At 23.7% G+C, this 15,018-nt stretch overlaps 1 protein-coding gene across 1 annotated transcript in view; it reads right to left on the bottom strand.

The window, feature by feature from the left end:
* The window catches only part of LOC111620005 (probable serine/threonine-protein kinase DDB_G0277165), a 44,295-nt gene extending 29,293 nt beyond the window's left edge, over positions 1-15,002 (bottom strand). The window contains exons 1-2 of the mRNA XM_023361845.1: positions 14,874-15,002; positions 8,832-9,192 (exon numbers count right to left, since the gene is read on the bottom strand). Of these exons, the coding sequence (XP_023217613.1) occupies positions 8,832-9,119 (288 nt within the window). The 5' untranslated portion in view covers positions 9,120-9,192; positions 14,874-15,002. The remainder of the gene's footprint in view (positions 1-8,831; positions 9,193-14,873) is intronic.
* Between the last annotated feature and the right edge of the window lie 16 nt (positions 15,003-15,018).

Here is a 15,018-nt window from a genome sequence, read left to right as displayed (position 1 = left end):
CTAAGTTCGGAGCATAGAAAACACGGGTATTAAATTAATTTTTCAATAAAATATATACGAAGTTTATGTTAATCAAGCAGAAAATACTACAAGTTCATATAATGTTGTTTGTTTTTTTTTTTAACAGAAACACTAATATTCCAGGTACGTTCTGGAAAAACTAGTTCTTAACGTTCTATGACATTTTCTTTAAAAAAATTATATATAGGTCTTTCAAAAACTATTTTGGATCCATTTAAAAATACTGTGTTTTTAAGTTAGAATTAATAAATCAGATAAAAATTATCAATGTTTTAACCTTCCTTTTTTTCCGCCTACTTTAACGCCTACCGTTACACGAACTGGACGTTATCCAAAAGTGTAACGACATCTCATTAACATTGAACATCTTATTTATTTCAACATTTATAGTACTTTCTAACATTATATCTAAAGACCCACGATGAAAATAATTTCGTTGAGAGATACGAAACATCAGAAAAAATTTTTCAGAAAGAGGAATTTGATCCTCAATTAATTTTATGAATACGTTTTCCATTTATAGTTAAATATTTTATACGCATCTTCAGATTTGATAAATTGTGCGTGCAGCATGTTGCGAGATTCTGGCATCGGAACCGCACTAGGATTATTTATGGTGTATGACTAGGTGCGAATTTTTCTAACTTGCATCTATGCTAAATCAAATATAACGTCTAAATTTCGCAGGTATAACAATACAGGAACACTTCAAATGCCGAAATAAAGACGATGATAATTAATACAGCATCAAATTTATTTCGAGATAAATTTTATTTTTGTACTTCATTAAAACACGATTAAGTAAGGATTTTTTTAGTGATGACATCAAAAAACTGTTTTTATCCAGTTTTTAAGTGTTAATATTAAAAACATGTAATGGAAGTCGTAAAAAATATTTTTTTTCAGAGATTTACATTTAAAAAAATATCAAAAATAAAAATCCATTAAGTTTAAAAATTCGAAATATTCCAGATAATTATTTCAGGTTATTGCATTTTACTCTAAAGCAATAGTCGTCTAATTAAGTATTAACTTTAAAAAAAAAACAATTTAAAAATTTAATTAGTTATCATAATAATATAAAAATGTGCATATTACGTTTTCTAAAATTAAATTTATTTCTATAATTAACCTAAATAGAAAATCTGAAAACAAAATGGATCATTAAATTTTAATTTAAACTCAGTTTACATTACTTCTTAAATTGTATCACATTATATAAATATTTGAATTTTAAGACAGATTTTCATATCGTACAGACAATTCTTTAATTCCCATTAAAGATTATCTATTTTTTTCCTTTCTTTTTTTCCTTTGAATCGAGCCATAACACAAGTGGGCTATATACCTACATAACTTTTAGGTCTATGACGGAAATCTAAAGCAGATTTTGTTTTGCAGTTAGTTTCGAAAACTGGGAAACACGTTCGTTCTACTTTATCACATCTGGATATATTTAATGATCCGTGTATTTGACCCCTTTTAGTGTTTATTTTCCCTTTATAGTTAAAGCCTATCGGTTACATCATATGCCGACGCTTAATTTAATAAATAGGACTTTCACAATTTCACTATAATATCATAATCCATTTTGGTCCTTTTAATTAAAATACGCACCTAACATACATTACGTGTAACCCGTGTAAAACTACTACACAGCATCTTTGAAGTATGTCAAACGAAAACTAAACACTTGAAACCAGTTTTAAAGCCGAAATTGGTCGTCTAATTTAATTTCTTTAGCAGAAATTATAAGAGAAACCAAATTAGAAGTCAGTTTTCAGTAGATGGAAACGTAATTTAGTGCGCCTGTTTACTAAAAATTTATGTAAAAACCATCTGAACGTCGTTCGTAATCAATTAAAAATTGCAAGTAAAGAACACGTTATTATTAAAATAACGAAAACATCTCGGCAGGACATCCAAGTGGAATAATCTGATGTTATCATCAGCGTAATTGTAATAACAATTGTAATGGTCATCTAACTTTAATTTTTAATTAAAGAGAATGATGAGATAACGAGGAGTACGTTGGCATCAGACAACTGTCCTTGTTATCTTGCAATACTCCTTTAACAATGCCCGTCTTATATAACTTAAAAAATAATAATAAATGCATCTCTATCATCTTCGACTTTAAATTTTTATATAGCTTTAAGAAAAAAAATGTATTAAATTTTTTCTTTGTCAGATAAAATATTTATTTTAAAATTTTCCGATCTAATTCTGCATAACATTTTTATATGGTATCATGATTATCGGTGAATGAAAACACTTTATGAAACTTAGCGATGTGAAACCTTTCTATGGAAATGCATATTTGTCAAAATCACTATTGCATGTTATTTCTTTCCCTATTTGCATAATCGAATTCTGAAAAAGCATTAAAATATATACTAAAGTTAAATTTACATCGGGTTAAATATCTTCCGATAATGTACGATTTTGTATGAAATTAATAATAGGAAACGAAGCAAAGATCATTAGTACTGTACAATGTCCTTGCTAGTATTTACTATCAACGTACCGTGGGAGGAATTTCATAACTAATTGTTACACAAGGTCTTAATTGAAAAGTCAATCTATAGCAGAGTTTCCTAGTGTGTAGGGTGCGAGGTAATGACGTGAACTAGTACACACTTTCCAAAATTTAACGAGACCCATGGTTTATATTAAAATTTTGCTATCATTTGCAATATCACACTTGTGCCAAGCCAGCTTTTCCGATGTAACATTCATAATGATTATTTGACTATTAGTGGAGATCGTTATTTAAAGTACTACTAGTGACAATGTCGTTAACGACATCTTATGTTGATAATTTTATTCGGAGAGGCAATTTTCGTTATACTAATAATAATTGTTTTCATTGTCATCATTATTTCCCATTCTTCTTATGTCCGTTCCTATGTATGTTAGTAAAATCATAATCAATTTTTAAATTTAATTGAGTAAAACATTTGCCACACAAATATTAATTTATTAATATTTATTAATTAGAATATTTTATGAGGTGACATCAAAATTTTTTTCCTAAGAAAGGAAGTGCTCCCACAAAAACTCTGGAACAGCTGATCCATAGGAAATTATAATTAGAGATTAGTAAAAATTTATATCTGACATGAATGCAATTAGAATAATTCATTTCACAAAATACTTTAGTATGGTATAGTATATGTTTTTTGTAAAAATCATCAGATCAGCTAATTTCAAAAGAACTGCAAACTAGTTTTACATAATGCAGGCATACTACCTGACTAATGTTTTTGAATAGCTATATAATAGAGAATAGAATTAACAAGTCTTTTGTTCACAATTCTACAGCTAAAATTAGTACTGTATTACTGAATGTGACACATCTACACTTTTGGCTTTGCTTTCCAAAACATTCGTCCTTTTCTAACTACAGTTTTTCACATCTATCAAGTGTAAAGATGACCTACAGTCTTCATCAGTCAAAGTAAAACAATAAGCTATCAGAAAGAATACAACAAAGGCAACAATAAGTAGAACTAATACTTACTTTGTTTTCAAAATAGAACTTTTCATCATTTATATTGGCATGTCAATAATTAAAATACTTTTGAGAACAAAATTGAATGATCAAATTGTAAACTATGTAGTTTAAGATTATAATTTATTCTTTCTTTTCTATAATAATTATTCTGATTTGTTTTCAGATATAATATAATATAAACTATATACAATAATAAATATAAAATACAATATTATTTGAATATTTTAGAATCAATTAAAAATATAAATTTTAATTATTTTCTTAATTCTTTAGGAATACTCTGTTATAGATAAAAACAACTATTCCATAAACAGGTTTAATGTACTAAAATTCTATAAAAAAGTTGTTCATTGAACATTTAAAAATTAATTTTTAAATGGAAAGATGTTTTAATTGACATTCAATATTGCTAGTTTATTTCTTTTTTTTTTTTTAAGATAACAGTTTAGACTGGTTTTAAAATTTATGTTGTAAATTCTAAAAGATAGCAGATATTTTATTTGTTTTTAGATTGAACTTAAAAACCAGTTTAGACCATCATATATTTTATCCTTATTTATTAAATTGTCTTAAAATTATATAAAATCACATGATTAACCCATATCATGAATCAATACTCTTACTCAAGTACTAAAAAACATTAGCTATACAATGTCAGTAACAAAATCTTTTTGTATACTCTGAAGTTTACAAAATTAATTAATTTAGAGAGCATATAATAACTTTTCTTTATAAAATAAAATTACATCATTTTACAAATAAATAAATCTTAAAATTTATATTTACAAGATTTACATGATTATGATGATAATTTAACACAGAAATATAAAAGTAAAGTATGTTTTATTAATTAACTATATATTTATTCATTTGAAAAAATTTAAATTGAGCTAATTAAAACAAAAATAACTTAATAAAATTTAAAACTGATATTAAATAGCCAATTTAAAAACTGCAGAATTTTATTAATAAGCAATTTTTATTATATTTTAAATACTGAATTAAGGTTTCACATAAATATATTAGTGCATCAAAGTAACCTATAAAACATTTTAATTTAATCAAATTCAAGAAGCAAAACCATAAACTTTTTTTTCAGATTTGTATTGATTAGAAAGATGATTTCATATTTTTGCTGATTCAATCATTTTCTTCTTACATCTGTCTAATAAATTTTGTACTGAAACTGTATAAAAATCAATTCATTATAAGTTAATTTATGCAGAAGAATTTTTTAAAGTCATACTAAAAATAGATTGAATTTTTGATAAATAACATCACCAATCTGAAGATATTCTAGATCATAAGATTAGATTAATTCATTAGTATTCAAAACAGATCTTAACAGCAAAACTAAATTCCTTTTATATATATATATATATGTCTGATCTATGGACCAACTCTAGAACATGAGCATGTGTAATTCAGTCCATAATCTCTCATCAAATACAGTATATATAATATTTAGTTTTTTCTTTAATAAAATCAGTTATATGTCCAAGTAAAGATAAATAATAAGGATGTTTATGATAATTTTTTTTCATTCTATACTATTTTATTAATCCTGTAAACTGTGAAAAACTAAAAATTTTATATATACAGTATATATAAAAGCCAAATTTCTGATATAGATACATCAGAAATTATTTGGCCCACCATTTAAAAAAATTGCCCATTCTTGATTTACATTTCTGTGAAATCTTACAGCATGTTGTACATATGTACTGTACAGATCAAAGCTGATAATACTGTCATTATAAACATGTTTTCTCTAAGTATTTTTTATTCCTATCTTCATAGGTGCAGTTCAGTTACATATTTTTTTTTCTTTTTTTTTTAAGTTTTCAGTTAATATATACATCAATAGCTATTTCAAATATATCACATCATTTTCTTATTGAAATTTAGTCACTTTTCTTACTAACTTTATTATTACATTTAAATAAATAGAACTTGATAAAATTTAAAAATAATGTTATTTAAAATAATAAACATGGTTCTTATCAATAGATAAATCATCACTTGATGATATGAATTATAGAAAAAATGTTTTTTATAAAATTATTCTGTGTGAAAATAAAAACTAAATGTTAACATATAAAGTAAACTAAATTTTAAGATGATAAACTTTAATATTAAATACAGATAAATCTCAGAACTTTACAACAATACACCATTGTCATTTTCTGCTAATACTTTAAACAAGTGAGATTATAGCACAAATGATTAAAGCATTCAGTTCAAGTAGAACTTTTGAAAATACTCAACGTATCAATAAAATATTTTAATTTTCCATTTGCTCATGATGATGATAACCTTCAATAGTATGATTTCAAAACATAAATCAGAAGAAGGAAAAAAAACATCAAAAAACAGATGAAAGAATTTTATTCAGCTCCAGGAAGAGGTATTAAAATTGAAATTTGTAAAAAATATTGAGATTTATCTTTAAGAAATAGATAATTTTACATATTTAGTATATTTAGTAGAAAAAAATAACAACAAATAATTCAAAAACTATTTATTAATTTAATTTTATTCATTATAATTGTAAAACTAATTTAAATTATAGTTTTATAAATTTATTATGTTTTATGACAATTTCATTTTAAAGATATTTATGGTAATACTATAAAATAAGAGAAAAGCATAATTAATATAGTTTAAATGAATTTTTAATTTAACTGAAAGATGATCTTAAAATTTTTATTAACAATTTTTTTTGTATTTATTCAAGATTATCTAATTAATTCTTATTAATAAATAATAAAATTTTCAAATTATATACTTAAAAAATAATTTAAATGCTTGATTTCCAACTTTAATAATAAGCTTAATTAAATTTATGGATTCTTTCCAGTTGTTTAATTCCTGTGTATATATTTTTTTTATTATATAACAAAATTAAAACACAAAACACACACACATCTTTAACTTGACAAATAAATTATTGTTCTGCTTACTTCTATAACGTTCGTAACTTAAAATGAAAATATTAAATTTTGCCTCTAGAATGTTCAGAAAAAAAATTTTAAAAACAATCCAAAAATACTTTAGACATTTATAAAAATTTCATTCAATTGATTTCAATGACTTTAAAAGTTATTTCAAATGAGAAAGCTAGCTACATTCATCAAAAAATAATTAGAAATGTGAAATGCAAGTTTAATATTTTAATAATTTTCTAGAATTTATAAATGACAATATGATATTAACATTAAAAAATGTTAATAAAATATTGACTAAAAACAATGATTTTTATAAATATGCAATGTATTTTATTTGTGTATTACTTTTGAATAAGAAAAAAATGTTGAAAAATATTAGTTCTTTCAAAAATTGCATTTTATGTACAGTAATAAATCATAATAAATAACAAAATATAATTTGAAATTCAATAAAATAATAAAATATAAACAAACTATTCTATATTTTTAAAAATATAAGTAAATAACTTAGAAAGTAAATACTATTTTTTCTCAATTTTTTTTTAAAAAGAAATCTTTTTTATATATTAATATATTATGAATGTTATTTTTATATATTCTGTATTTCAATATTTTTTGTGTATATATATACTTTTTATACCTNAAATTGAAAAAATATTATTACTACTTAGAAATAATTGTAAGGAGAAAGTTGGTAATAAATTGATAAAGTAAATGGAAGAATTAATTTTCTTAAACTGAAATTTTGGTTTGTTTTTGCTTAAATTTACATTAGAATATGTTTAAATGTTTAGCTTAGGAGCTATTAAAAAAATTTATTGACATTAAAAAACAAAATCCAAAACTGTTTTAGTTTAAACGTTTGAGAAATTTGTTCCCAAGTACAGATGATTTATATATGAAAATATATTTTTAAGAATTTCACTGATTTTAGAAATATGCTTTATAATTTTTTTTTATAATTAAGTTTCACTATAAAAAAATTCATTTATTGTAAGAATAATAAGTTAAATTGAAATTAATACTTTATGCAAAATTAAAATGCAATAATAAAATTTCATTTCTTAATATGTATGTACAATAGATTCTTGTTAGTATCAACTTGTGAGATCACATATGTTGATATTAATCAATAATTTAATTTAAGAAGTATTATATAATTTTGATCTCAAAAAGGCTAAAATGCATAAATAAAATATTAAAAATTAATTAAACTAGACATTTTATTGTAAGACTGCAATTTCTATTTTTAAATAAATTTTTGTCAATCACTTTTCAGATACTTTAAAACATTAAAAAACATCAGAACCTTCAATTATCTTTTGCTTGTTATTTAAAAGAATACTTATTAATTTATATTGTGCCACCTTAAAAACACAGTAGTTCCATATTTTAAACATGTAGCCAGGATTTTAATTTCCTAACTTCTTAAACCTCCTAAAAAAATCCTGAAATTTTGACCAAGAAACCAGGTAAATTTTTTGCACTTTGTTGAAACTTTATAAAAGCAATAATAATATTAATTTTGACAGATAAGTGAAAGGGATGTTGATGTTAACTGATATTGTTTAGTACACTAAATATATACATTGGACTAGAAAAAGTTGATTAACAGTTAACTTTGCTTAAGGGAAACCCTGCTGGGTGCAGGCCTACACTAAATACAGGATTTCTTAGGGGGTGGTAACCACTGGGGCATGCTAACCAATAATTGACACTAAATAGTGTAGATGCTAATAAGAATTCATTATATTTAAAGTTTTTTCAAAAGAAAACTAGAATAATTTTGAATAGTTTTAAAAAATACGATATTTTTAAAATAACTGTATTCATTTACTGTTCCAATTAGCAATATACAATGATCCTATTATTTAGAACATCATAACTGATAAAACATAATGACTAATCAAAATTATATAAATTTGTAACAAGCATAAATACATTCACTTCACAATGTGAATTACTTTGCTCATAGCAAATCCATATTTTTTTTACAAAAAGATAGCCAGTTGCCAACAAATTGGTGGGCTAATAATAGGGATGATGGTCATATGACATGGTGATTCAATATTTAAAGTTTTACAAGAAACATTGAGATAGATATCATTGGCAAGAGAAAACTAAAAATTTATTTTTTTGTATCTTTATTAAAATAGTTTTCACTTATTACTACATAAGAAAAAATTATTATGTTATTCTTAATACTGTATAGAATGTACAGTACAGTACATAATACATCATTATAAGTACCACACAAAGAATAATGAAAATTCTTACAACTATGGTGTACAGATAGTTAAAAAGTATATTTTATAAATGAATTATTATATAAAAAAAGCACTTACTTTAAATACTTCAGAGAAAAAACCAGAATCAATTTTTTCACAGTTGAAATCATCAAGACGATTAAGTGTAGAAACAGCATGGCGTAAGGCTTGGCACGAAGACCCTGGCACCCATGAAGTTATAGGTGATGTCTTTGTTTGAGCATGATACAACATTGCAACGTTATCAATATTATCAACTACATTATCAATATTCAATGTTTCACTTTGTGAATAATTTGTCATATTATGATGTGATTGTTCCAAAGAATGGCAGTTGTATACAAGGGCTTCACCACCAACAGACATTTTGCCATATTATTACAGAAATTTCAAAATGTTTAGGAGTATTATTCTATCTTCTAAATGATTCATTAAGAAACTGAAATAATAAAATAAAATTCTTATAAAATAAATCATGCATAATTTATATTTCTGTAATAAAATCATAAATCATGTAAATGAAGCTATTTAAATTGCTTTCATCCATAGTTACTACCAGTAGTTTCTATTTTTCACTTTTATCTCTTTCTATCCTACGGGCACTAAGCAGTAACTATCATTAAATTTTCTTTAAATAAATATTTTTCAAAATATTAATTTTTTTTGAATAAGAAATTAATATTTGAAATACAGTTAGTTATTTTCTTTAACAATACACAAAATATTTCAATCATTTGAAACAGCTTTTATTTCACTTAAATAGATTCCATTTGAAAATTGATGTAAATTTTTTAGATAAATTTTTATATAGTTTATTTTTAATAATTTTATTTAATGTTTACAAAAGCTTTTTCATGTTAGTAATATAGTTTTAAACAGCTATACATGCCAAATATTAATAGAAAAAGATAACACTGATAGACAGTAGTATATGTTATGTAAAAATTATATATATTGCAAGTACTTTCGACAGTATATATTTGAATTCAAATGTTTTGTTCCCTATGAACGATTCCGTCTGAAGAGGACAATTATGTACTGTCGAAAGTACTTGCAAAATAAATTATTTTTACATAATACCGACAGATAATGGTATACATTATTTTTTCTAGCATTTTTTCATAATTACACCAATTGGTAAAGTCAGTTTCTTTCCAACAAGATTCTTCTGTTACTTTGTTTAGCCTTTACAGACTAAAATAGTCAGAAAAGATTATTATATAGACTTCATCAAGCCACTTTTAAAAAAAAAAACTAACTTACATAATAACTGTATTTATGAAGAAGCATTTGATAATTTTTCTTATGCAAAAAATCAACTTAAATGTGGGCAGACAGATAAAATTATCATAAACAATTATTTTCAAATAATTTAGTTAGTCTAAATAAATAATAAATGATAAGAAAACTACTATTAAAATATATTTACTTTAATATATTCTAGTAAACTGTTCTTTTAAGTTAGAAACATAATTAAAAATTTATTTGATATTCTAAAACTGTCTCCAAATGAATCATGTCAACACATTATTAGGCTCTCTTAAGATTAAAAATACAATGTGAAACTGAAAGAAACATTCTAACTTCAATGTTAAAATCTCAACATTATTAAATAAACATGCAAGATTTTCCTACATTGTCAGAGAAGCTGTGTTGAATCAGCAGTTACTTTTCATATGGGAATCAATATCTATTAATACTGAATTGTAATTGTCTGACTCTGAACATTCTAGAACAGTGGTCACCAACCTTTCTGACCTCATGGACCACTAAACTCACAATTTTTAATCCTGCAGATCATAAATTTTTTTAAATAATACAAACATCTACAGAATAATGACCACAAAAGTTCCATTTTACTTTATTAATATAAAATGCACTTGTTTAATTATAGTTTGAAATAAGTTTATGGATTCTTGGCTCTTTTCCACAAAGGGCAACAATTGCGCTTACAACATTATTTATTGTTGATTATTCATTAATTTATTGATAACAGTTATTTCATGTTTGGTTTTAGATTTGAATAAAAACCCCCAATGAGTGAGAAGAAGCAATCAAGCATCTTGCATTTCTTTCATGTTTTGCATATCTTGAGTTCATCAATATCCAAATTTCTCCACATCAGTGGTTCACAGACCACTGGTTGGCGACCACTGTTCTAGAACATCAAAGGGCCGTTTATAAGATACTGTATTAATCTCTTGTTGTGCACAGAGAAAAACTTTATACAACATACTGGTATATGTGCATCAGTTTAAGTTTAAACCGTAGTTATATGACTAACTTATTTTATTACAAATTCTCTATTTTAGTTTCTTTAAATATTCATTTTGTATTCACCTTTTCCTAAGATTTCCTGCTTTAATTTTGAAACATCCTGTACACACATGAATCTTATCTGCTGAAGAAAATTATAGTATAACTAATTTAAAAATTAATTTAATTAGCACCAAAGTTTTTTTTAGAAGATAAAACTACAATAAGATTTTTTACTTTACACACACATTTATCATTATTATCTGAATTATTTATATTTAAAATTTGTCACTGAAAATATTAAATCTAGAATTTAACAAATTTTAGCTTGAAAAAATGAACAGGCTAATGACCCATGGATACAAACACTGAAATATAATACAACATTTTTGAATTTATGTTGCATTTATTATAGCATATAAAAAGAACTAAAATTTATTATTTCTACAATATTAATTAATATAATACAGAAACAAATACCAGTAAATTTCATTACTGGTATTATGAACAGATTTTAAGTTATGTAAGTGATGTTGTAATGATGATATGCATTATCATTAAATCATTAACAATAAAATACCAAAATTTAATCTAGCAATTATGTTATAAATATTTTATAATAGTCTTAATAAAAAAAAACAGTATTTTGAAACAAGTTAAATTTTATCATTCTGATAAATACATATCATAACAGAAAAGAAACATAGATATAGGCTATATTTATTATCTGTGATTTAAGTTGCTATTTCCCATTTTAAATAATTGAAAACTAATTTATAAATGTTGACTTATCTTGTTTTAATTAAAAGGCAATTTTATTTGCTTTTGATTAAATGCCATCATATTAATCATTAGTATGCACTTAATAGAAAGAACAAGTATTTACGAGAGATACCAACAAATATTCCCTCAATAAGCACTAGCCAACTTGTGCTTATTAAATCTGAGTTTTCAAATTTATTATTCAACGTATCTTCAGAAATTTCCACAAGAAAAAGGTTAAATTTATAACAGAGAAAAATTTCTACTATAAATACAAAAGCATTGATCTTCCTCAATGTAAATTAAAACAAAAAGTAATATTAAAACAAACAAGGAAATTATGACAGATGCAATTGAAAACATTTTAAATCATAATATGCTAAATAGTTTTATTTTTTAAGACTTAATTAACACTAAATATTACATCATATTAGTTCATATAATAAACTATAAAGTTTGTATAAAATTACATCTACTGTAAGATTTTTTTTTATAAGAAAAATATTTTTTATTTTCAATCTTTTTCTTAAAAGTACAAAAGTTTTACATCATATAAAAATTCATAAAATGTAATTTATAATTACATTTTATGTAATTTATAATTACATTTTCCATTGTAAAAATAAAGAGGAATATTAATGTCTACTTTCTAATAACTTTCTAATAAGAAAAAAGATTTCTGTAATTCTTTTTTGTTTCAATTGAAAAGAACTAAAAAATTACAGAAATATAATATATAAAATAGATTGTAGAGTAACAAAATGCTAGCAAACAAAAATAATTTTGTATTACTCATAATTGATTTTTTATAAAATTATGAACAATACAACTTTCAACAATTTTTCAAACAAATTAGTTACAATCATATAGTTAAAGTATTAGAAATTTAACGTTTTATCAGTAAAAATTAAAATTTAGACATATTTCATAAATGAAAGATACTTTATGTAGTGTATATGTTATCATATATTATTTTGTACAATGTAATTTTTAAAAATACTTTAAAATACACAATTAAATTGTATCAATAATTTCTCAATTTAAATGCTGATATCTAATAGTTCTATTCCTCTTTTTCTGAAAAATTTATCTAAACAGTCAAAAGAATACCAAATCTAAAAACTTTAGAGAACAAAAATGATAGCCAATCAAAAAAATAAATATTTTTATTTCTGTAAATATTTAAACTTTTTAATTTCTTATAAATTCCTGTTTTAAATATGTTTTAAAGATGGGATGATTCAATATCTTAATTTCAAAAGAGAATTATTGAATTTTCTCAGTCACACTTATTTTTGATGAGTCATTACCAGGAATCAACATTGGTCTGTAATTGATAAACATTCCTGGTTTCAAAGCAGTCATTTTCCTAATCTAAAAAATCTTTTTGTTCACAAGAATTTGAGACATCATATTAGATAAACAAAAGTATTTGTTCAAGATACAACTATGATATATAGCAGGAGTGACAAACTTGTGACACATTGAAAGATGTCATCCGGTCTATAACATACCCAATTTTGGTTTATCACATCATCATTTTTCAATTACCTTCTTTACATTTATTCTAATTAAAGCATGTTCGTTTCACGTCTTTAATTTAAACATCATTATTGGCTTTGATATCATTATTTGAAATCTACAACTTTGGCATGCATAAACATTTTTTTTAACATAATTATGCTTGCTATGTGGCATGCAGACTCAATACGAGTCACCATTCCTGATAAAAAAACATAGATGTCACATGTTCTATATTGTCTCTTTGATTAAAAATATAAATTTGTGAGTACATATATTTGTACACATTAAAATATATGATATATCATTATATAATATTTATTTACTATTAGATAAAATTTTATATTTTATATATATATAATATAAAATTTAACTATAATATGATATATAGTAGATATATAATTTCATCTGATATGCACATAAAGAACTATACACCTATATTCACAGCTAATTTTTAAGAACATTGATGCACTCTCTTTTTGCAAGTTTATTGCCTTTATCAGTTATTAATTTCAACAATAGTTTTTATGATATAGATAACAATTCTTTCAATACAAAAAAACAAAAATATCTATATATCATGCTCGAATAAAAATTTCAGTAATTACACTATATATTTTATATTAGAAACTGAATTATTATGATAAATATATATTGCAATTTATTATTCATACATTTCAGTTTTAGTTAAATATATAAGAAACCAAACTATAATTATAAAACAGAATCATTATGATACAGAGTACAACACTGTGGCATTTTCACTTCATATGAAATAATGCCAGTTAAGTAAGGAAGAAAAAGGAATGTGAAATTCAAATCACTTGCAAAGGATATTAAACAGTTAAAAAAAATAAAGAAATTAATATCATTTGTTTAGAAATAGATCAACAAATGGAGGAAAATATGATTGATGCTGACAAAACTGTGGCTACATCTATCCATTCAACATACGTCCAACTTTATTTAGTTCTGAAAGTTTTTTGAAATGGCATTTTCTGATCACAGAATACAACTTATTTAAAAATGAATTTTTCATAACTTCAAACTCTTTTCTTTTACAATCTGTAACTCTTTCTTCTCTTACAAACTAACTCTTACAGAATTATATGTAAACACACAGTTACAGCATAAAATGGGGAAATGTACAGTACTTCATATATTAGTAGAGATTACTTTTATGTAAATGATACACACAAGTATATACTCATATTGACTTAAAAGTAACTTCTACCGATATTTGCCGATTGACACTTTCAGAGGATGACTAACAGATTAGAATTCTTTCTAAATGCGACGTAATGTTTTATGTAAGTTTTAAATTCGTAAAATCCACATATTTTCCTGTAAATTTTAATTATAGAAAGTAAACTTATCGTCGTAATGTACGAAACTGAAAAGCTGACACTTCGGAATTACAAACCGGTAAAAAATCAGCTTAAGTATCTGACAGTCAAAATACTCGTATAATACCCCGAAATTAATTTAATTGTTGTTATAGATTGAAATTATTAGCCTAAAACACCAATTATTTACATAGATATAACATCTAAATTTAAAATTACATCGAAAATAGCTCACCTTAGTTCATCTTTGCTTCTACCGTGTTAAAAGGCGACCAGTTTCCTTTTGTATCTATATAGTTCCAATTACATACGCTAGGGGAGCTACTTATATCAACATTATCATGAAGTATTTTAAAGAGAAAAAAATATTTTATTTTTTT

Source organism: Centruroides sculpturatus, unplaced genomic scaffold (genome assembly GCF_000671375.1).
Source record: "Centruroides sculpturatus isolate CEXI.00-Female unplaced genomic scaffold, Cexi_2.0 scaffold12, whole genome shotgun sequence".
NCBI classification, from domain to species: Eukaryota; Metazoa; Arthropoda; class Arachnida; order Scorpiones; family Buthidae; genus Centruroides; species Centruroides sculpturatus.
The sequence above is the reverse complement of the archived record's forward strand: the minus strand, read 5'-3'. Positions and strand labels throughout refer to the sequence as shown.